A 25,610-nucleotide genomic window follows, 5' to 3' on the forward strand; every position below is an offset into this window, starting at 1 on the left:
CCCGGGACCTGGAGTTGCAAGGCGACAGTGCTAATCACTACGCACCTACTGTATACTCCCTTATTGTTGTTGTTTTAGTTGTAGTTTTTATTCTTATTAGTGTTGTTGTTATTATTGTTGTTGTCACTCTTGTTATTGTTGTTGTTGCTATTGTTATCACTCTTTTTCTTTTTCTTCTTGATATTATTAGTGTGGTTAATACTGTTGTTGCTAATGTTGTTGTTATTGTAGATGTTGACAGCTGTTAGTATGAGACTTTATGAATGTGTATGTAGGTTTATGTCAGTTGTCATTGAGTCCTTAAATAGGTATCACATGGCAGTTTATAGCCATAACTGCTGAAAAAAGATGCAATCAGAGGTAAAATGCTTCTTCATTACACTGCAGTAGTATTACTGGTTAGTTGTTAGTAATTATTGTCCAATCATGTAAGTCATAATATTTTCTTAATCAAAATCATTTACATTACAAGTTAATGTGCTTCATGAAATGTGCCTTATTGTTAAAAAAAAAGAATACGGTTGTACTAGTGTTTCAATCTGGGTCTTATTCTTTTCTCTTTTACCCAAAACCCCAGTGGTATGCATCATCCTGCCAAGGGATGAAAGGATGGAGGCACAGAAGGAACGAAGTCTCTTGGTGTTCTCAGAAAGTGGAATAGCAAAATAGGCCTTAATTTACTGAACGACCTGATGGATGGAGGTGCTATTCTGGGAGCATGGCTATATTTAGCGCAGCTTCAGTGCTGTTTCCACCACATTTTTAACATTTCAGACTGGGTTCATTACTGTTGGGGACAACACTTTTGCATTGTGCAGTGATGTATATTCCCATGATTCACCACTCTCTCAACCCATTTGCACTACCTTTATTCTATTTTCCGGCCTTATGCTTTGTTTTTTTGTTCCCTTTTAAAGAAAGCTGTACCACGAAATGAAAGGTAATAGGAACGAAAATGGCCAAACAAAAACCATGTCTGGTTCATGGAGAGATGAAATGCAGAACCACGCCAGACCCATGTTCCTCAACCCACAACTCATAAAAAAAGCAAAAATGTACATTATGGGATTTGTAAAATATAATGCAAAAAAATAATGTTCGACAGACTCTAAAACAAGTAAAGCATGTTGAGAGCAGTAAGAAAATGACTACTAGTCAGACGATAGAAGCATCCAGTACTACAAGTGTCCAGTGAATGTTTCTTCATTTTAATAATAATCACCATTCAAATCAGAAATGGTTAGCAAGCCATTCCTACATATCATCACAAGCAGTAGGACTCTATTACTGATATTAATTTATTTCACTTTAGAGTACAGAGATAGTTGGTGAGAGAGAGAGAAGCAGAGAGAAAGAATGGTTAAGCAGGAGGATGCTGACAGGGCAGAAAGAGCAGGGGACATGGAGAACAAGGTTCTATCAGCTGAATCATTTTGTTAAAGTTTGTATTGAAGAACACATAAGGTGTTTAGCCACAATTCAAAACATTTTGCTGTCAGCTAGACCAAGATCATATCAAATACTGCATGAAAGCGTTATAAGGTCTAAGTCTGGTTATAAGCATCCAAAATAAATAGGATCGGAAAATAGGATTTTCTCACCTGTCTGGCCAGCACAAGCAGGGTGACGAAGAATATGAAAAGTGACACTGAGCCCATTGTCTTCAGATCCTTTAGCACTCCTGGCCTTGGGATGGAAAATACAGAAACAGAGAGAGAGAGAGAGAGAGAGAGAGAAAGAGCGAGAGAGAGAGAGAGAGAGAGAGAGAGAGAAAGAGAGAGAGAGAGAGAGAGAGAGAGGGTGATTTGTGGATGCAGCTGATTTTACGTTACAAATAGCACCACCTTTGGTCCCTGGAAGGCCAGCGAGACATGTAGTCTCCAGCTGTTTATTAATAAAGGGCGTCACTGTTGGTTAGTGTTAACACCGCAGCTGTGCTTCATGCTTGCTCTAATGACTGAGCTGCATTCTTTCCAGCTACAGAATTAAGACTACAGTACTGTATATCTCAAAGCTTGTTTTTTTTTTATTTATTGTTTTATAATCACACCTGTGGATGATTTATGCTTAAAACAATAACCTATTTGTGGCAAACATTTGTTCAAAGCCTTCTTGCCTCCGTCAGTCTTTCATCAAGAATTCTGGTTAAAAGTGAAGACCAATGAAAAAAACAAAAGACAAGCAGCAGATGATGTATTTAGTGCTTGCTTTCAATTTATAGCACAATTGTCACCTTAAAACCCACGAAATTTTGCATTAGTCCTGTATATTTCTATTTTAGTTAGTTTTGACTAAGTATTTTGATTGGACGCGAGGTACTTTAAAAGTGTTGATAATAGAGAATAACAGCACTGGGACATTCAACTTTATTTATCACACTGTGTCGGTCGCCAACATGGGTGAAAGTAGATCAGTACTGTATGAGCCACTGTACAGAAAAGAGGGGGAGCAGCTACCTCCCAAAACCCACATTCACAATCAGCTTCCTACACAAGGCTTAATCCCAAATCCCTCTCTAACCCCTCATTAAGGGCACCACTTAATGTGTGGACATAGGGATTTTACACACTACATACTGCATTCTCATTTAATCCTATTGGGAATTCAACGCTGAAAACCTAGAAGTTACAGTACCTGATATTCAAAAGCAGAATAAGTGGAAATAAAAAGCCAAATCTAAATCATTTTTATTCCCCACACATTTTTATTTAGTAAAATAACTGGGTAAATAAACAAAAACCTTTAATCTGTTGATAATAAATGATTTTTGTGGAATTGTATAAAAGTAAAATCACACTCATATGGCCGCATTACAACTGTGCTGGTATTCAGCACAACAGCACTCCTTCTCATGTGATATTGTTTAATTATCATTGCGTTACTTTACCTGTACCATGCATTTACATATTTGATTTTTACTCATCAAAATAGACAGTACTTTGTAATATTGAACCACACAATTAACCAGCTATTTGTTAGAACATACTGTAAAGGACTGTAACAAGGACTATATTTAAAAAAAAAAACCCACATACTGTATATAACAGCTACTCCTTCAGCTTTGCAGAATGGCCTCGAGGGATTCATTTAGTTATGGACAAAATAACTAAGCTCATTTCATCTGCACTCCATCTGCACAAGATCCATCTGTGGCCTTGAGTGAATCTGGAGCCCTGATAAAGCATGTCGTTATGTTGGTCTAACTAAAATAAAGCTTTCTTCATCACACTTTAATAATCAGAGCACATTACTAGAGGAGACTCGAAGCTTTGTGTAATAGGAATAAGAGATTCTACAAGGGCTGCCTACAGTAGTCAGCCCTAACAAACACTTACGCTGAATCCATTTTGGGTTCTTAGGTAATTTAGAGCGACACTTCATTCTGAGATAAGACACAGAGCAAGTTTTTTTTTTTTTTTCTGACAGAAGTGACATCAGATCATCACAACTAATGAAACATAATGAAGCAGTGTTGTGCTTAACCAAAAACAAAAAAATAAGACTCACAAGAAGGTGACTGGTTTCATCTGTATGTAGAGAGTATGACTGTATGTGTTCATTTATATTTAGTTATTGATTTTACTTATTCTTGCTAACTAGCCTACACAAGCTGAGCTAATGTCATTGATGAGAGACATTTGAAGTCAAATGCGCACATTTTTCAGGATCTGCACTGCTGATTATCATATTTAAATGTTTAAGATTTAAACTGCTAACACAAAAACTAACAAAGATTAATTAATATGACTGGATCTCTCAGAAAAATTTTAAATTACATTTATGAATGCTAATCATTTGACTTCTAAAATTAGCCACCTAACTAGTATATGCTAACCTGAGGAATAAAAGATTCTCATGTTTAAGATTCGCATGTAATATATACAATAGAATTACTGACAGGATTTCATAAATCATATTTCAACATGAACAATAATCCTAATATATGTTTACCTGACATGATTTGTTACAGGAATTTATGATTGTATTCATAAACCTTCATAAACTTAAAGGTAAAAAAATTAGCTAATTAGCTAACATAAGCTACCCTGACAGGGTTTTAATCATATTTATAAATGTTAGTAAAATTTAAGCTAATAAGATAAAACACTGAAAGGATTTCTTACAGGATATAGTAATGATAATTAGTAATGATAATTTAGAAATGTTCATAAACGCCCATGCTAGCACTAGAAACTCTAACAAACTAACAAACTATTGAAGGATTTCAATTATAATTGTTTATAAATTACCCTTTCAAAAATAGCTAGCCAGCTAACAGAAGCTACACTGACAGGAGTTCTGAGCAGAATTATAAATCATATTTTCAAATGTTTTCACTCTTCACTCCTTACACTTGAAACTAGCCAACACGAGTTAAATCTGAGTTGTAAAAATAAAGGACAGCTTCTTTTTAGTTGGTTCAATTAGCTTAAATTTAATTTGAAACTTTCCATTAGGGTAACTTTACATTGTGGTATTTTTTCTCTTCCTTTAAATATTGGCACATAGCAAATTTTATAACATACTGGAGGTTACGTCTGGCTCCACCTGCGTACATGAGGTTTACCCTAAAGGTTGCCGGCGGATATGAATGGAAGTGTGCAATCAACTCGTTGCTGCTGCAATGTTTCATCACTGTGACGCCCTACAGTCTAACCAGGGGTTTCAGTAACTTTGAGCTTGGCCTGACGTACCCATTTTGATACTGAGACATTGATTCTGCCTAATGTTACAGTCAGTGAGTAACACCTGTAACACACCCACAGCCTAACAATTCAATTCAATTCAATTTTATTTGTATAGCGCTTTTAGCAATTTTTTATTGTCGCAAAGCAGCTTTACATAGTCAAAAGAATTATTTAGGTTTGTATGAAATGTGAATTTGTATGAATCAAAATGGTCAGTTTGTCCCTGGTGAGCAAGCCGAGGACGACAGTGGCAAGGAAAAACTCCCTGAGATGGTAATAGGAAGAAACCTTGAGAGGAACCAGACTCAACAGGGAACCCATCCCCATTTGGGTGAAACAGAAAGCAGTAAATGATCTGCATTTATACAGTGTGTAGGGTTTGAGGCAGTTCAGCTATAATAGCAGATGTTAATTGATGTTAAAAATTGATGATTGAACATAGATTGATGATGAGCCTGCTTACTGGTACTTTCCGCAGATTACACCTGTAATGCGCCTTTGACAGAGCTACCTGTGCAACCACCAGCCACCGGTGATCTGTGCAGGCAATATATAAAGAGATGGCTGTGGTTTTAGCTTACCTGTCCAGGACCTTGTCTTTGTATAGGTATGTGCTGTATTCATCAAGTAAGGGGGCATGTGTCTGAAGGATGATGATGTTGTAAGCTACGACAGCCATCAGCATGATGAGCATCTTCAGCTCGTAGTTGATCCTCAGGAACACAGAGCAGGAGATCAGGCCCAGGATGCAGCTGTAGATGAAGTACTAGGAGAAGAGCGCCAGAGTCACAATCCTGACAAACAGCTAGTAATTTTAGTAATGAATATGCTACATGCTACACAACAGGGCTATTAAGGTTCTCTGCCTGCCCTTGGACTGTAATATGCAGGTCAAATTATTTATTTTGCACTAGACATCCCAAAGCCAAATAAATCGACTTCACGGTTATATCTTATTGTACCAAGAAATGGATTATACTATTACATCACTATATTTAACGGATTAATTTTGACCTAATACTGTGGAATTAGAGGTCTTTGGAGGTAAACACAACATGTCTAATCGGATACAGATATTTTCATCTGGTGATTTAGAAGATGCTAAAAGTTTATTCAGTAATAGCGCTTTGCTTATTTAAAGTTTAGTCTGACCTTGAAAAATGCAGCTGTCCTGTTTGTAATGGCTGTTCTCAAATTTTCCAGAAATGAGGGGAACCGAAATACTCAAAATGACATGTTGATAATGATGATAATGAAAACGCAATTACACCATGTATTTAAGCTTGGGTAACTATATTTGTCCTAGCTTTATTTAGTAGAACCAACAAATTAAACTAAAAAAAACCAAACAAAAATTCTAGTGGATTTCGAAGGACCAGCACTCTTCACTGACAGCATAAATAATAAGAAATGGTGTGTAATAAATGGGGAAAATCCAGATTTTTACTTTTTTGAAGTACAAATTAAATAGCATCTTTTGGTGTACTGAAATTGATTAATCATACTAACGTAGTACAATGATGAAATGCGGCACTCGTGCACAAAATGCATAACTGTTGACCTGCCTCGGTGTGAAGTCTGATTGTTTTTTTTTTTTAACAGGCACTATTTAACCATGCTGATGTCACTGTATGTAATCTTATTCCTAGTTTATTAGGGAGGTTTTCTCCATGTTCACCAACAAGTTTTATAAAGTGATGATTGAACCGTCATCCCTGACATTATAAGACAACAGTTTTATCTACTGCACCACAATATTAGATAGCACTGTGGCCTCACAACTCCAAATCGTGCCTTTATGTCTGTGTGCATAGAGTTCCCTCCGTGTGCATGCCATTCCTATGCTTGGTGGGTTTACTCTGATTTCCTCCCATGTCTTCCAAAGACATTCAGACTAGGCTAATTGGCATTTCCAATTTGCCAGTCCTGTGGAAGTGAGTGTGTCAGTTTGTGTGAGCTTTTGTCCTGTGATGGATTGGCTCGTTGTCCAGGGTGTACTCCACCTGGTGCCCTAAATTCCCTGGCGCATGCTCGTTGCGTCCTGCAACAAGCAGTATAGAGAATTATTCGGCTACTGCTAGTGGCGGTGGGGTTCCTATGCCATTGTGCTGTGTTTTGAAGTTGTTCTACTGCACAACAATGGCGAAACTGGATCTTGTTGGAGTTGGACCTAATACATATTGAATAAAAAGTCACTTTTCCTGAAACTATGGAAACACAAAAATAAAAGGATATTTTTTTCATCATCAGATGAGATGATCAGTACAACATTTAATTCATAGAAGAAGAAGAAGCTGGAAATGCAGTGCTGCCAGGCAGAATAATCACAGTCGCTGCTCAGTGTAGCTCAGATCAGGCTTCAGGATGAGTGCCTTTGGACAAAGGTTTGAAACTGCATGCAGGTGAGTTGAAGGTGCTGAAACCTCATGGGGCTATTAATCTGACAAAGAGAGTGAAACCTAGTATATTTTTCCTGGGTCTCATTGAGAGGTGGAAGGAGGGATTATGCCGCTGTCAGCTATACACCAATGAGTCATGACATTAAATCTACCGGACTAATAATGTATAGGTCCCCCTAGTGCTGCCAGAACTACTCTGACCCATCAATGCGTGGACTCAACAAGATTTCTGAAGTTGTGCTGTTGTATCTGGCACCAAGACGTTTGCAGCAGATGCAGCAGAATTCCTGTAAGTTTCTAGATGAGCGCTTTGATGGGGTGGGCATTGAGATTTGCCTTCAGCAGCATCCAAGTTACAGGAGTAGAAATTCAAGTGTATTCCAAAGTCGCTCATATCCATATTCTTGCCCATTTTTCCTGTTGTTTAATTAATCTGTCAATGATTTTTTATTATAGTTTATGAAAAATGTTGTTTGCTTTTACAGTACTGTTTATTATAATATATTAATAACTCGAGTGTTGGCTTTTACTCCTTAGGCCAGAAAAAAAGTCACTAAGTTCTCACACACTCCTCTAATGTGTCCTTTACAATGTACGTAAATTCACAAAATTTGAAAGAAGGGTTGGAATGGATTCTTTCTACTCTGTATGCAATAATACTCACAGGAAGATAAAAATTATTTTTCTCCAAGATAGCTACCGGATGGTCATCAGAGTGAAAAAGTGTTTCATTGGATATATTGTGGATTGGGAGTTGATGTGTCAGGTTGTCCTGCAGGAAGAACTGAAAAGAGAAAAAGGAGATAATAAAAATGAACCTAGTGTATGAAGTACAGGTCTGACAGTGCAGTCATTTTCAATGTGACTGCAAAATTCAAAGCATTGTTTCAAGTAGCTGGCTCCTCTTTTTTTTTTTTTAAGTATGTCAAAGTCACACTGTGCCGATGGAAAACGTTATCATCTACGCTGTGCATTTGCATCCTTAAGGTACTGAATCCAGGCTGCATATCATTCACATAATGTAAGGAAATGCTTAAAAATTCAAATTGGAACACCATCTTGAGGGTTAGCGATGAGCTATCTGAAGATGAACAACACTTTGGCACAAAGTCAATTGTTATTGCTGGGTCTTATGAAAATTGTATAACTTATATATTATTTATATATTATTTGATTGTGTTGTTTTTACCATAACATATTACCCCTTGATGTTAACAAAGTTTAAAGTATAAATGTTAACAAAACAAAAGAGAAAGAAATGATCTATAAATTTTTAGATTTTGGAATAAATGGTATTTATATTACACTAGAATCCTAAAAAAAAAAAGCTTTTTTAATATTTAGATTTTTATCACAAAATGCATTTCAAATAGTTGATTATATATTTTTTTTAGTTAAATAGTAAATACTGAATACCATATTTTATAATTTCCTTAACAAGTAAACACACCTCTCAGGGCTCCCCCAATGTGTACTTGTTAATGCTCCAGCTGAAATACCTCAAATTCCCTTTTTTACACTTTAGTGTCTATGTAAAATAAATTCTGGGCCATGTCCACTAAGAACACAGGAATTCAGAGCAACAACCTGGGAGAGGGGCTCTTATCACATATATTTGGGGTAAAATCTTATTTTGTGCTCATGTGCAAAACAAAACTGAATTAAAAATACCTTTAAAGATGTAACCAATAAGCCAAAGTTAAATAAATTACATACCATCTACTATAGTCGAAAAATGTTTTAGCCATCATTTATATTTTTAACTCTGTGATATTTTGTTTTATTAATAAAAAAAAACATCAAAGCAATGTTTAATTAGATATACACCTTAGATGCAGTAACAAAGGGGATAAATCAACAACCTTAAATGAGAATTTAATATGTAAACTGCTTGCTTATTGCTGTAGACCTTTCTGTAACTGTGAAATTGATGACATTCGTACAGATACAGTAGATGGTTGTCTAACAGTTTTTTTGTCTAACAGTGCCTCTTTCTGGGATTTGTACTTCTACATGACATCGTGCACTTAGCATAAAGTTTAACCCCTGAAGGCATTTTAGGCTGAAAAAAAAGATAGGAAAAAGAATTTCCTTCGTTCCAGTTCATTACACCTGATTACAGCTGATGATGTGTTATGGAGGTGTCAGTGAAGCAGCTGTGAAATTATTAGCTCAAATAGAGAGCTACTGTAGAAACTGTAGAGAGAGGGTGTTTACACAGCTGTCACTGATAGGACGAATGAATTTCAGAAATATCCAGAAAAATCCACTTTTACACCTTTGTTCCAGTCTAATACACAAGAAATGAAACTGCATTGATGGTTTTAAGCCTGGTGCTCTAATTTGCCTACTTGTTAGGCCACAATTTTTTTTATCACAAAATAAAAATTTACAAATAAATAAAAAAATGTATAACAAATACTGTGTGATTTGTTGAATTATAGGAGTCATATATGAATAACAGAAGGTAAACCTGCATGAAGCTTGACGCACCATGTTGAAGATAGCCATGACAAGGATGAGAGTGGTGGTGGCCATGGTCAGACTGAGACGAGGCCATGGCTTGTTCGCAATAATGGCAGAGGCACGAAGAATCCAGAGCCATGAAGCAGATGCTGTCTTACTGCAGTGCTGAAAAGAGGATGTATATATTTCATTTACCTGTTCATCCATTTCAACAACATTTCCTTGAACAATGGCCAAAGAGATCACATACAGAATTGTAACATATGGACATATGTCAAAAAAGGCTTTCATACAGTGGGGTAAAAAAGTATTTAGTCAGCCACCAATTGTGCAAGTTCTCCCACTTAAAAAGATGAGAGAGGCCTGTAATTTTCATCATACAGTACGTTTTCCTCAACTACGAGAGACAGAAAATCACATTGTAGGATTTTTAAAGAATTTATTTGTAAATTATGGTGGAAAATAAGTCTTTGGTCAATAACAAAATTTCATCTCAGTACTTGTTATATCCCCTATGTTGGCAATGACAGAGTCAAACGTTTTCTGTAAGTCTTCACAAGGTTTTCACACACTGTTGCTGGTATTTTGGCCCATTCCTGTTGATGTTTTGGGGCTGTTGCCGGGCAACACGGACTTTCAAATCCCCCTAAAGATTTTCTATGGGGTTGAGATCTGGAGACTGTCTAGGCCACTCCAGGACCTTGAAATGCTTCTTACAAAGCCACTCCTTCATTGCCCGGGCGGTGTGTTTGGGATCATTGTCATGCTGAAGGACCCAGACACGCTTCATCTTTAATGCCCTTGCTGATGGAAAATGGTTTTCATTCACAATCTCACGATACACAACCCCATTCATTCTTTCCATTACAAGGATCAGTCGTTCCTGGTCTCTTTGCAGAAAAACAGCCCCAAAGCATGATGTTTCCACCCCCATGCTTCACAGTAGGTACAGTATGGTGTTCTTTGGATGCAACTCAGCATTCTTTCTCCTCCAAACAAGAAGTTCTATTTTGGTTTCATCTGACCATATAACATTCTCCCAATCCTCTTCTGGATCATCCAAATGCTCTCTAGCAAACTTCAGTCGAGACTGGACATGTACAGGATTTGACTGGCTTAATCAGGGGGACACGTCTGGCACTGCAGGATCTGAGCCCCTGGCGGTGCAGTGTGTTACTGATTGAAGCCTTGTTACTTCGGTCCCTGCTCTCTGCAGGTCATTCCCCTCGTGTGGTTCTGGGATTTTTCTCACAGTTCCTGTGATCATTTTGACCCCACAGGGTGAGATCTTGCGTGGAGCCTCAGATCGAGGGAGATTATCAGTGGTCTTGTTTGTCTTCCATTTTCTAATAATTGCTCCCACAGTTGATTTCTTCACACCAAGCTGATTACCTATTGTAGATTCAGTCTTCTTAGCCTGGTGCAGGTCTGCAATTTTGTTTCTGGTGTCCTTTGACAGCTCTTTGGTCTTGGCCATAGTGGGGTTTGGAGTGTGACTGTTTGAGGTTGTGGACAGGTGTCTTTCATACTTATAACAGATGCCATTAATACAAGTAACGAGTGGAGGACAGAGGAGCCTCTTAAATAAGAAGTTACAGGTCTGTGAGAGCCAGAAATCTTGCTTGTTTGTAGGTGACCAAATACTTATTTTACAAAGGAATTTACCAATTAATTCATTAAAAATCCTGGATTTTTTTTTTCTTATTTTGTCTCTTATAGTTGAGGTATACCTATGATGGAAATTACAGGCCTCTCTCATCTTCTTAGGTGGGAGAACTGTGTATGTTACAAATATATTTTTTTTTGCCATTTGGCCTCTGTATACCACAAGAGAAAATTGAAAATGAAAAAAATCAAGATTTTCAGCTTTAACTCAAAAGATTTTACAAATGTGTGGCATTCAAAAATTACATCCATTTTCATAAATACACACTTATTTGGGAGGCACATAAATACTGGAGCAAACAAACATCTAATGGAATTTCAGATAACCATTTCTAGGGTTAAAGAGAATGGTCTGAAAAAGAGAAAATGTCTAGTGAGTAAAAGGTTTCTGGGTAAAACTGCCTTGTTGATGTTATAGGGAAATGGCCAGAAGCTGAGTCAAAGGCAACAGTAACTCAAACAACATCTCGTTACAGCCAAGATATCTTGAAGAACATCTCTAAACACAGAACACTTCAAAAGTTGAAGGCGATGTGCTACAGCAGCAGGAGGCCACATCAAGTGCCACTGCCATTAGGAACAAGACATCAATGCTACAGTTTGTATGAAAATAGAAAATGTGAAAAATTTGGCCTGTGCTGAAGAGTCTCTGGCATGTTAAATCTAATTTAATTTGAGTATGATACGTTTTGTGACTGATTAAGACAGATGGTAATTTCTTTTCTTTTTTTTAGTGACAAATTCCATTATCCAAAACAATTCTGGATGATGATTGAAATTATTCATTGACTTGTATAGCGGATGCTCAGATTTAATAGCATTTTACTGATTATTATTCACAAAGAAATGCGTGTGATTTTTAATTTGGTGAATTAATCATCTACAATGCAATTAAATGCAATGACAAAGCTAATATCAGACAGACAACACTTTTGGGCCTACTTAAAAAATAATAATTTAAAAAGTTTAAATTCATTTAATGGTAGCTGCTCTTCTATATATTTATATCTTATATATCCATATATTTTTATTTTTATATATCCATATATTTTTATTTTTTATATCCATATATTTTTAGAAGCATCTACACAAATTTGCAAATGTAATCCCTTTTTCTCTTTGCCTGCTTTTTTGCACAGTAAAGCCATAATCTGAAATGAACCATTTGCTCTTACATCATATCTGTAACTATGATAAAAGTGAGAAAGTAATGCCTGAAATCATATGAAATAAAAGTGCACTCATCTTTTATACTTACCCCATATTTAAATAAATGGTTAGCGAATACTGTATACAATAATATGCTGGGAGCTTTTAAAACTTTTATAGGCTGATAAATCAACAACAGAACAGTGCGATATTGCTGTCAAATGTAACAACTACATCAACTTGAGCAAGATGAGATACGAAACAACATAATATCTTTAGGAATTCTCGATTCTGTGGTTTACCCCCCAAGTAACGAAGCAGTCTCGTTTTACTGTCTGAATATTAACTGTGGTCATGTCACGACCAGCTAAACTTGGGTAGTAGGGCATCTTAGGTTGAAAAGTCCTGCTTTTGAAATTAAACAATTTTTCATCTTATCAACAGAACTGGAATAAAATGTAAGATTGCACTAGCAGTATTTTGTCAATGAAATAACCCATAATTTCTTAAGTAACATCAAAGGCTTATGTTTTTTCTAACTTAAGTATAAAATAATATTTACTATATTAGGTAAACATTAAAATACAGTGGGGTTGGCTGTTTAAAGTAAATATCCAACAATGAGGTGGGTGGGGTGGCCGGATGCCCAGTGCTATTAATGTTATCACTACTAAATGAATTATTTTCAGCATGCTTCAACATTCTTTGTAGTTAGATAACAAATCACAAAATTGTGCTGTGCCTTTATATTTTTAAAATAAACAGTCCATATGCAAAACTGCATATATGCATATAGGTAGAAAATAAATATAGTTGATTAAAAAAATACCTTACAGCAACTCAATTTTAATAATAAAAAAAACCCCGAAGAAACACAGTCAGAACAGTAAAGAACTTCCCCATCTCATCTCAATTCCAATGAGAAGATATTTGTATCTTATTTGTATTTGTACTTATGGTTGTTCTTTGGTTAGTACTATGTCCACTTTTATTATTTTTATACATTTAATGAACATGCTTGGCTTATTACTGCTATATCAGCAACACAGAACTTTACCTCTCTTTTTTATTGCAATTTTTTTTGTAAGTAACACTCGTCTTCAGTCGACCTTGAGTAAATTGCCGATGAGGTCAATGCTGACATGCTGGTGTACTTTCAAGCGAAGAAAAATAACAGTTAAATAAATGGATAGAAGGATAACAGTTAAATAAATCCAGCAGCATATTTCAGCCATGGTTGTGACATTGGCAGGTCAGATGTTTTTTGCTGACCATAACAGAGCCATACAAGTCATGTATATTTTTTTATGCAGATACAGATGCATTGTATTAGACTATAATAAAATTTGTGTTAGGGGTCTTCATATAAAAGGACAATCATCTTGCTCATTTCTATTTCTATTTATTGCTACTATATAGGCCTATATTTAGTAAAACATTATCACTTAGGAAGAGAATAGATTACGGTTTGTAGTCTGATTTTAAGACCAGCATATAGTAAAAAATAAATAATAATCTCTTACCAAGAGATGGCCGACAAAGCAGATAAGCAGAATCATGGAGAGGATTAGGAACGCAATCCCAAAAGAAATTCCCAAAACAGCAGTCCTGCAATTCATAACATACAATTTCAATAATAATAAATAGTTACAGCTGCTTTTGGTGTAGAACCTTAACAGATGATTAAATTAAGGCTAAAGTTCATAAGACAGCATAAGACTTTTGTGACAAATTGACATGAAGCTACATTCCTCTAAGTGTCATGTGTAGCCAGTGATTTTGTGTCTAAGTACGCCTTCGGTATAATGTTATTAATCTGAACGTGCTGTTACATTTTCACTAACTGACTCACTCATCATCTACTCATTTATCCCGTAAACAGGGTCGTGGGCGATCCACAGCAGGGCACAAACACACACACGCATGCACACACACTCACAGGCTCATTTATCTGCAATGGCCAATTTGGGAATGACAGTTAACCTAATATAAAAGTCTTTGGACTGTGGGAGAAAACCAGAGTACCCAGAGGAAACCTACTAAGTACGCAGAGCACATGCTCCAAGCACACAGGCCTAAAGCGGGAATTAAACTCAAACCCTAGGCCCCTGTGTCACCTGTGCCATCACATTGCCATTTGCATTCATTTAATTCTAGTAGACAGCAAGAAGATAATAGAACATTTAATTAGAGTGTCTCGACTGTCACTGTAAAAATCTTCACATTGCACCAGTGTTATAGAACAATCTTACCACAATTTTTTAGTGTTGAGTTTAGGAGACATAATAGATCATCTTTAAATGTACTGGACTTTGTTGAAGTTTTAAATTAACTCACTTTTAACACTATAATGTGACCCAAAAAAGACAACGAGTTATGAAATAAGATGTTATGAAATTATAATGTAGCCCCTATGTCAATCAGGCACAAGGTGACCTAAGTTTTTGATGACGCTTTATATGAACTGATAAATTCTTACACAAGGTTTTAAAAAAAAGGGAACTTACTTTGGCAAGACAAGAATTTGAACTATGAAGATGCAAAAGAAGATCAAGCAGGCACAAGTGACGTAATACTTGAAAGCAGGCAAGGTGGTTGCTCTGTACTGTAAAAAAAAGAACATTTAAAGCAGTTCTGAGAAATCGAATCAGAGTTTAAAGTCAAGAATATTTTTCTATACATGTATAGTTATTTGCAATACATATGCAATGAACAATATAACACCATCCCTAATATTAGACTTAATTACAATATATATATATATATATATATTTTTTACAGTTTTTCTTTTTTATATTATTACAGTCTTGAGCCATTGATACATGTACAGTAGGTGTACTAGTTTAGTTTATTCTTAAATTAGTTATAAGTTATAAATGTGTACATTAGTGGTTTATAATAGTTGTATAAATAATTCTTAAAATCAACACATTTGTATGACATTAGCTTGATTAAGTATATGGTAACATGTATGTTACCATGTACATGTAACTTGTATGAAAATATATGTTTCATACAAGTTATTAAGGTTTTATGAAGTTTTAAAGAAGATAGCCTTAAAGCAAAGCAAACTGTTAGCAAGCACTCATTTTGGTAGATATTCCAGTAGTATCTGCAGTAGATATTCCATTTGTTAGCAATTTATCCACAGAGTCGAACCTTACATGAGCTGATGTTGTATAATTGTCATTTAGAACTTTGGGCAATATATATCAGTTTCAAAATAGCTACACATAATATGTTAGCAATTACTTATGTTGTGCAGTAAAAAAGTTTAATTTTACATACAATGGAGTTTTGTAAAACCCTACTGTAAAAATGTATACAGTTATTTTTATGCAATACTTATATTTAGTGTAAGTTGTTAAAGTAACTCAATAACTTAACTTTGTGGCTATATTTAAAATTAGGAGCTTGTAGCTTTGCAATTTACAAAACTAAATACATAAATAAAGAAATAAAGAACACAGTAACTATAATTTAATCTATGGCTTACCTCTGTTTCTAAAGTTTTGTTGTGAAAGAACAATGATATTCTCTGAATGTCCTCTGATTTAAGCCATTGTCTGAAAGATTTTACATTAGAATACAGATTATACCATACTGTATATCTTACCCTATATTATACAGTAAATACTTTAAATGCAAAACCAAGAACAAGAACCTACTTTTGGGAATTTATACCATCAAACGTTCGTATCATCCGTTCATTTAGCTCCTCCTCAAATCTTTTCTTCTGAGATTTTGTTCTGTAAAGAAATAAACAATTGAAAATGTTACCCATGTATTGTGCGAAATTTATGATTTTAGAATACCAGGCAAAAAATGAAAAAAAATATATATCAATAGCCTGCATGACCCTATTTTAGTATTCTGTAATGCAGACTTTCTGTAACGATGTTCCTAAAACTTGATTTGAAACATACAGTAGCCTGTCATCATTTAGAGATGTATAAAGTGCCAGAAAGCCATTAAGTGCTTTAAAGGGCAATAAAATCAATTTAAAAAGAAAAACAGTGTGGTCAAGATTATGCATTCCACCCCATAACCCATTGCCCCCCCCCCCTCCCCCACCACCACCATGACTTTAACTTGTTTTTATTACATTTTTGATTATTAATAAACCTAGCACCAGAATAAACTGAACAAAACTGATCCTACCTTTCTGAGCGTCGCTGGAAGTGATACTGACCCAGCGGCACATCCTATACAAGTCAACAAGTAATTGCTATCATTATAGTGTTTAATTAGTATGATTAAACATCATAGTGTTTAATACACTACAACCGATTTTTAATTTCATTTATTAACTTACATTTACTTGTATGAAGGATGAAATACATATTAGAATATACAGTATTCAGTTTATCAAAATGGAACTCGTGAACGTTTCTAGTGAATGAAGGCGTAAAACTGACTGATATTTACAGAAGACTTTGAGCACAGCACGATGATGAGACTCTTAGCCACAGGAAAACAATTGAATGGTGAAAACATTTAAACAAGGCTGTATGCCTGTGAACGATGATCCTGGCTGAGGTGGCTCACAGCCCACAGCATCTGTCTGTACAAACTATCATTCACCAACACCACCTGCACATTACAGGAACATTACAGGGAGTTAGTGCCACATTAGGCATCTCCGACCTAATGCAGGCCCTGACAATAAAAAGTTTGACATGAATGTCCCTCATATATTTTAATAGCTAATTTCTAAAACATTAATTAATTTTTTGTGCAATTAATAACATTAATTGCACAAAAAACTCACAAAATAAACAAATGTTTTACTTTTACATATTTTTCAACTGGAATAAAAGTACTAGCATTTGTAATTCTGGTAAAAATGTAAAAAAGTAAGAAAATTGCAGTTAAATATGTCCACCTGTTCTGAAAAATGACAACAAAGTGAGTGTCTATAAAAGGTTATAAAGCTTTTACTGTATATGGCACCTTAAAACAACATAATCATTACATGCAGAAAGGCTGCGGAAAGTATATGTTAAAGGCATTTATCCAAACCTAATTCTTCATGATTCATCATTTCAGTCTGTTTGCTGAAATTCATTTGCTGTTTTTCACAGTCCATTGAATAACTTATCTATCCATCCATTCATCTGTCCACCTATTGTCTATACCGCTTATCCTATGAATAACCTATCCCAGCTTAAAAGGCAGGGTGCACCAGGACTGCGGTGCCAACACTTTGCAAGGTATACACACACACACACACACACACACACACACACACACACACACACACACACACACACACACACACACAGACTATGGCCAATTTGAAAACATAGAAACAGTGTTAACTGATGATGATGATGATGATGATGATGATGATGATGATAATGATGGTGATGATGATTATTATTATTATTATTATTATTATTATTATTGTGAGACAAGAACGCTGTGTTAATAGTATTAATAGTGTCCATCACAGTGAAACTGTAACCACCTACTGTTAACCTTAAAACTTCACAATTACAAATCATTGCCCAAATCAACAAATGTGAAGGTTTAAATGTTTCATGTGCATTGCTAAAATAGTATTGATTGGTGAATTGGGATTAATACATCAGCTAATTAGTCCTGTGGGCAACATAGGACTTGTAAAGCCAGATGACTAGGATACTTACAGAAGTGTTGATTTTGCCATTCTCGTTGGTCATGCTGTCTCGGTGGTGCAGATTGGCGAAGGGTTTGGCAGCCCCCCATGACTCCAGGTAGCGTGTCATTCTAACTGACGCTCTCATCTTTGCACCATCCAGGGTGTGTCGTGGTCTGTAGTGGTGCTGCGGACTCCTCCTCTCGGCCTGCCAAATTAGCGAAACATCTTTCACACTGAATTTTCCCGTATACTGATTCATTTTTATTTTAAAATAATCCTAATAATATAACGCTCTCGATGGTTTCTTTTTGATTGGTCACATGGTTCTTGGTTTATTATGGTTCTGTGACAGTATGACAGTGAATAAATATATACACACGTGTTGTGCTTTTTAGAATCATTCTCAGTGCTTTTGGCCAGAACGTTACAGTACGTTATCACTGGTATAGTAACAACTGAACCTTGCATGTGGACTCCTGTATGAAAATGGTCTTAGTTCATTATTAGATCATTTTGCTTCTTTCTGATTCTTTTTCCTTCATGTTGTAGCACAATATTATGCCATACCTTCGGGTTGATTACTAAGTAGGTCACAACCCCATGCTCTTTTAGATAAGGATCTCGTTCATGGCCGTGGCCGTCCTCCACTTTATAAGCACCATTCAGGTGCTCCAGAGTGACCGAGGTAATGTGGACTCGCCTGTTCATTATCATGTAAAAAAGAAAAAGAAAAGAAAAGAAATCAACTCTTGTAAACTGTGGGGTGGTTTATTAATAATTCTAATACCTTAACAAAGCATTTATACCCCGGAACACCTCCAGCCTCCATATGATTAGCCAGAGTCACATCATGTGACCAAACGTCGTATTGCCACTTCTGGAGCCCGATGACGCCACAGAGGACGTTGCCGGAATGAACCCCGACGCGCATGTTGATGTCCACGCAGGTGGCGTCTCGCACTTTTCTAAAGGAGAACGAGCAAGTGGTGAATTACACACAAACTTAAATGCAAATATGCAAAATAGACTCTGTAATTATTCTGGCTTTTTGCAACACATTCCCAGCTAAGTGGGGGTCTAGTGAACCAGAGGGCACAAGCACATGGCTGTGAGTCTCTTTGCCTACGGTAGGAATTGTTGCCTTGACACAGTAACCCTCCTTAGGGAAAAGATCACAGTGCAGAGGAATGCTTTTCTCAGGAGCATTTCTTACCCCGCACTGCTTGCAAAGGTCAGGAGTAGAAAAAGCAGACAGAAATTAGAGACTTACGGTGCTTAAGGACGAAATGTTTTCGGAAAGTCAAGCACCTACGAATTAAAATGATTTATTAAAAACACGCAGCTGCATTGCGTTCTGGAATTTCTCATCAGATGTTTGTTGCCTCCGCTACTCTTATGTTGGATGGGTCATTAACATGGAGCTAAATGAAGCTAGAAATTTTGAAATTAGAAAGTAAGCGCTTGCTCTTTTGTGTTTTAATAATAAAATCTGACCGTTATCGCCAGCTTGTCTATTCTGTAGTGATGAAATCTATTTCATGAACTTCACATCAACTGTTTTTAGGGTTTCTTTAAACAGCAATAAAAGCATTTAATTCAAGGGGCCTTTCTAAAATTATTAAAGGGAATACCTAATGAAATGGAAAATGGGAGGGAAACCTGCAGAGTGCTTCTAGAAAAGGTTAATGAAAAATTCCAAAAGGACTAATTTGTAATTATATTTATATTATTGCATATGAATATTTAACGGTATAATAATAATAATAATAATAATAATAATAATAATAATAATAATAATAATGTAGCTTTTCCTTTTGCTTGTTATTCCAGATGTAGTAAAATATGTCATTCTGGTTATTCTTAAGCTGCTGTTCTTTTTTTTTTTTTTTCAAAATATTTCCAAATAGGCCTACTGTTATAAAATGTTAGTATGGCCATAGGTCATGTTCTATTTAAATTGCCAAAGTTTTAGGGAAATAAACAGTGCAATAATAACAGGGAGGGGTGGCCTAGTGTGCTAAGTGGAAAAAAAAAATGTAATTTAAATGTATGAAATGTTAAAGTATAGCAGGAGTCATCAAATGATCCATCATGTTCCAGATGCAGAAATGGATACATGATACAGCAGTATGAAACAACGCTTAACCACTTCCTTATAAATCTATAAAAGTATATTTGTAAACAAAGAATTGAATGTTATTTAATGTTATATAACAGCCTAGTTTGATCGTCAAATATTTTTTTTGCAGGACAACGTGTGACCTCATATTGCCCACTGCACCACCTGCACATTACAGGAACAATTCCACATGCTTGGACCATTGTAGGAGTTCCTAAGAGGCCAGTTTTACAGACATGAAGACTTTACCAGTCTAACCATGGCTGTGGCATACTGATTAAACTTTTTTACATTTATGGGATCCAAGCCCTAGTGAAATGCTAGGATTAGTGCATTAGTGTTGCAGAGGATTATATAGAGAAATAAAACAAGGTTATTGAATAACTGTTTATATATAGTATAAGATTATAGTTTATACATACTATAACTGTGTTCTGTTATTTTGCATAAGCAAAAGTTCTGCTTTGACTTGATTGCCTCTTGTATACACTTAAAACCTTAAATCCAGAGTTTTAAAGCTTTTGTTTTGCGGTTGCCAAATGCCTAAATGTAAATGTAAATGTAAACCCAATCAGTGATGTTGCTTACTTGATAGCCTCGCACATGTCCAGGCCCATCTTCACACAGTTTTTGGCATGGTTTGTTAAAGACTCTGGGAGTCCAGAGACACAGTAATAACAGTCCCCAAGAATCTTAATCCTCATACATTCATTTTCCTAAAATAAATAAATGAATAAACAAACAAAAACAAAAACATGTCCTGTCATGTTGATATATCATGCTGTTTTGTGGCAGAATGAGAACATAAGGGAATAAAATAAAGCATGACTCATTTTTTGGCACTATTTTGATTTATTACCGACTCCAACTGTGTCTTACCTTGGCGATCTGATCAAATTTGCCAAAAAGCTCGTTGAGCATGTGGACAAGTTCACCAGGAGAGCAATCGCTGGCCAAACGGGTGAAGCCAACAATATCAGCATACAAAATACTGCAAGGAAATCGATTACATCAGACACCAAAAGACAACATCTAAAGGGTTCTAAGTTAGAAACGCAGGATAATGAATATTTACATCAAATACTTAATGCACTCTAAGTCTGTTACTAAGACCTGCTTTTATTTTCTCATTAATCCATGTTATGACATTTTGCTGATCTAAGCCTTAACATTAAACAGTGCTATATTAAAAAACTGAGCTGAACATCAAAATGCTGTTGAAGGGAATTTCATGAGTTTATTATAGCACTTTCATAAACACTACTTTTGGGTTTTCTTCATTTCTACTAAGACCCTAATACTTTAAAATCACTCATATAAACTCCAGGAACTGCACATCGGGCAAGATAATAAATAAGGTAATAAGTAAATAAATTAATTATTGTGTATTTTGCATTTGCATCAAAAATCTATAGATTATATATATAAGTATTATTTTTCAATATGCTTATATTATATGTTATTAAAAAAAAACCATCCTGGTCAAGAATCCAAGGGACTGATTCTGACTGATATATATATATAAAATCAGTCAACATCAGTCCCTTGGATTCTTGACCAGAATGGTTTTCTTCATAATTGCTGGAGTTTTCCAGTTTGCTTGTTACCTTGCCAACCACGAATAGCATACGCATCACCTTGTGAGCACAACCATGTGGAGCAAAGTTGATGAAAAAGAAAAAAAATCTCTTTCTCAATGTGTTCTGAGGAAAGAGTAATGGTATACCTTGGGGAAGTTCTCAGTTCTTAGAAGCTCGTCTTTGACCTGACCGTAGAATTTTGTGCAAAGCAGTTTAAGAAAAATGCCATAAGAACCAATGGGGGATGTCACGATTAAAATGGATTTCTTTTAAGCTCTTTAAAAAACAAAACAAATAAACAAACAAAAAAACCAACTATTATTATGTTCACTAAGCATCACACTGTTTGCATTGGCACCTAGGATCAAATATGTTATCCATCCATCTAGGAACCTAGTCCAACTAGCAACTAGGGACCATATCGAAGTCAGTGGTGACCACTGGAGGCCAACGGTGACCATTGTAGTTATCAATATTTTTATAACCATATTTCCATCAAAAAACATGATGCAGCAAACGTCATTAAATTTATCAACCTTTTCCACTATTGCACGTAAGAGTTTTTCATATAAAGTCTCTCAACTCGGATGTGCATGTGCATGCAATTGCTAGACATTAAGTTGCTTGACAGCTGCTTTGTGTGCTTTGGAGTGTGCCATAAAGGGGCTCCAATGTCTACAGACAGTTCAAAGATGCCTACAGCTTGTTAATAGCCTATAACTCATTCTGCAATTATACAAGACACAGCACCAATACAAGTTGCAGAACAAAATATATGGAGTAAGTAAACATCCATTTTGTGAGTGAATGCATGACAATCAATTTGAGCATCTTGTTTAGATGTGTAAAAACGAGTGTATTTCATCAGGTGCCATGCCGTGGAGGGGTTGCCACTATTTTTAATTGCATATTTGCATTCCCATGTTAATTGGATTAGCATCAGTTGATTGATCAGTTGTATGTGCAGCATAAGTAAAAAATTGATTGAATGCATGTTTGAGAAATATAACCTGGACACAAAACATTGGACTTTTGGAACCATGCTGCAGGTTCTTTGTTGTTTAGTGGACATAATGTTCAACGAGCAGTTCCCTTTATAGCAGCAGCCCAAATCTAACACATTCAATTTACAAATCTGCTATGCAGGTTGTGTATAAATTGACTCTGCAGGAAGTACTGTAGGATCAGTGCTTGAGCATCTAATTTCCTTTTTTTCCCAAAGCCTGGGTTGGAATATGTTCACCTTAAATGGCTGAGAAAGAAAATGTCATTATGCCCAGTAATGCTGGAGTAAAGTATGAAAAGTTGCATTAAAAAAAAAAAAAAAAAAAAAAAAAAAAAAAATATATATATATATATATATATATATATATATATATATATATATATATACCCTTTTCAGATTTTATCTCAACCACTACCAAATGGGCGAGAAGGAATTCCGAAGAAACACTTTCACTAGGTGCTTCATCTGTGCTTCCTTTCAAGTGTAAATTGAGTCAGTCTTCAACTTTTTTTGGTACTGTAAGTTCATTAACATTCAGTGTGAGAGCCATGTGTGAAAAATTCATCTTTGCTTCAGGGCAGAATGTGAGCATATCTATCCGAGTGTATATATCTATGTGTGTGTGTGTGTGTGTGCGCGAGAGTCACAGGAAAAGCACCTGACATTGGTGTGCCTCTGCACGTATAAGTTGTGAAAGTTGTTGGTGTTCTCAGCTTGCCCGAAGTTTGGGCCCTGGAGCCGTTGGATGATCTCGGCTTTCATCACTCGGGCTATGTGAGCAGGCAGCAGTGAAAGAAGCAGACGCTCCTACAGATATCAAACACACATATATTTCAACATACAGTATAATACAAAAGATTGTTGACTAATAGACAATGTTCACTGAAAAGGAAGAGGATTATGTTAAAAATTATGCATCTGTTTTTTCTAAAAGTTATTAAAAAAATTTAACAGCCAGAGTCAATTCAGGCTGTACATTCACCTTATACATTGTTTGACTGTAACCATACCTAACTGCCATCTCTCCTTTACTTCTGCTCTCTCCCTCTCTCTCTCCCTCTCTCTCTTTCCCTCTACCTGTCTCTCTGTCAAGCTATACATGTCGCTCCTGAGCTGCCAGTGATCCAGACCCCCTTTGCTTCTGGTTAGAGATCTCGCATGGATGCCCCGTGTGGTCTGCCTGGGATGAGTGTGGTGACTGGGGACGGTTCCAATTTTCCATGAAGACGATCCTGTCTTCGACTGATGCAGACACAGCTGTTCTCTGAGGACTCAATAGTTCAAGACTGGAGTTTCCTACAGTCTACCCGAGCCTCCAATAACAAACTGGACTTAATTTTACCTTAAACACATCTCCTGTTATACTGAACTTCCAATCTTACACAGTATGATGCAGATCAAGACCTGCTATCCATTTCAGCCAAATGAGGATGGGTTCCTGTTGAGTCTGGTTCCTCTCAAGGATTCTTTCTACTGCCATCTCAGGGACTTTTGCCTTGCCACTGTGGCCGTCATCCTTGGCTTGCACATTAGGGACAGTCTTATAATTTTCATTCATACACATTCACATCTCAAACAAACTATTGTGTAAAGCTGCTTTGCGACAATGTTAATTGTTAAAAGTGCTATACAAATAAAATCGAATTGAATTGAATTGATAAGTGTTGTGCACTCAATCCAATATTACACAAGAAATATGATCAGTCACACTGCAGGGCTAAATATTGATGCGCTACTGCTATAGTATTAAGTTATCACTACATGCACTGAACTCTAAATACGGCTCAGTGGACTTAACTAATAGCCTAAATAAAATCCATTCCTATAATATTAATCGTGACACAAAACAATATTTCTTTACCATTTTTAGAAACGCATAATGAAAGCAAATGAAGGCAAATTCTATGTGTTTCCTTAATTATTTCTTGAGAAAGTCTCTAGATGCCCATTCAAAGAAATTACAGCATTTAATCATGAAACTCATTGAGTCAATTAAATATCCCTTATGCATATTAAGACGCTTTTAGTCGAATAGATTTTTAAGTTTCAGATTATTAACTTGTGATTTACCACCTTTGATAATAATTTCTAATCAAAATGAGGCTACTTTAATATCACTCTTTATGCCTATCAGCTTTTTCATTACATTAAAAAAAAAAGTACGTAGTTGAAGTGCTGCCTGAACCACCACCAGGTGAGGATGAAATGCTATATTTAGAGATGATATGCAACAACCTAGCAGAATTATTATATACTTATATTGAATATAACAAGGGAATATTAACTAGAAATGAGGTTTTAGAGGATGATTTTAAAAGCAACAGTTCGATTAAGCTCCAATTCAATGACCAGTGCTGTTTAGAAGGCAGTTAAGAGACCATCCAAAGAATCAGAGGTTAAGTCTACAAACAAATGATCCGTGAAGCCATCACCCAGGAATGAGGAGTGTTTCTGGGTGGTTTGATCCAGCCAACAGCCATTTGACCTCTTGAGCAAAACAGTCAGCTGGACGACAGCCATTTTTGTTGGTACCAGCCTCCCAATGTTGCAAATTTTCAGTGTGACTGCTTCTAGGTCATCATTGTCTTTTCCAATGTCCAGACACTTTTCGACATCGAAAGAAATGCAGGAATGTTTGTATCCTGATGACAGATTTGTTTCTGTGTTCGCGTTTACTGTTCTGCTTTTGCAGTCTCTTTGTAATTCTAAAACTGAAGACTATAGTCAAAAAGTTGTGTCAATATTTACACAGGATAAAGTGTTAGAACATATTCCGAATCGGGGAAAGAGATTCTGCATGAAAGAAATGTGGTCAGAAAGAAACTGTTGACGGTGGAAATCAGAGAGCCATTAAACGGTGAAAATGAGAGCATTTCCACATACAGTATACAATGTGATGAGAACGCACAGGATTG

The 25,610-nt window shown here is 35.9% G+C and overlaps 1 protein-coding gene across 2 annotated transcripts in view; it reads right to left on the minus strand.

The window, feature by feature from the left end:
• The window catches only part of adcy2a (adenylate cyclase 2a), a 163,380-nt gene that overhangs the window by 7,187 nt on the left and 130,583 nt on the right, over positions 1–25,610 (minus strand). For both annotated transcript variants that reach the window (XR_008357924.1, XM_053494388.1), the window contains exons 5-19: positions 23,354–23,502; positions 20,989–21,100; positions 20,698–20,825; positions 18,797–18,955; positions 18,558–18,690; positions 18,019–18,195; positions 16,529–16,572; positions 16,036–16,116; positions 15,864–15,933; positions 14,875–14,972; positions 13,891–13,975; positions 9,581–9,718; positions 7,752–7,871; positions 5,270–5,454; positions 1,602–1,686 (exon numbers count right to left, since the gene is read on the minus strand). Coding sequence is in view for 1 of the 2 variants with exons in the window: in XM_053494388.1 (XP_053350363.1) it covers positions 1,602–1,686; positions 5,270–5,454; positions 7,752–7,871; positions 9,581–9,718; positions 13,891–13,975; positions 14,875–14,972; positions 15,864–15,933; positions 16,036–16,116; positions 16,529–16,572; positions 18,019–18,195; positions 18,558–18,690; positions 18,797–18,955; positions 20,698–20,825; positions 20,989–21,100; positions 23,354–23,502 (1,764 nt within the window). In the remaining variant the exon portion in view is untranslated. The remainder of the gene's footprint in view (positions 1–1,601; positions 1,687–5,269; positions 5,455–7,751; positions 7,872–9,580; positions 9,719–13,890; positions 13,976–14,874; positions 14,973–15,863; positions 15,934–16,035; positions 16,117–16,528; positions 16,573–18,018; positions 18,196–18,557; positions 18,691–18,796; positions 18,956–20,697; positions 20,826–20,988; positions 21,101–23,353; positions 23,503–25,610) is intronic.

This window comes from Clarias gariepinus, chromosome 4, assembly GCF_024256425.1.
Source record: "Clarias gariepinus isolate MV-2021 ecotype Netherlands chromosome 4, CGAR_prim_01v2, whole genome shotgun sequence".
NCBI classification, from domain to species: Eukaryota; Metazoa; Chordata; class Actinopteri; order Siluriformes; family Clariidae; genus Clarias; species Clarias gariepinus.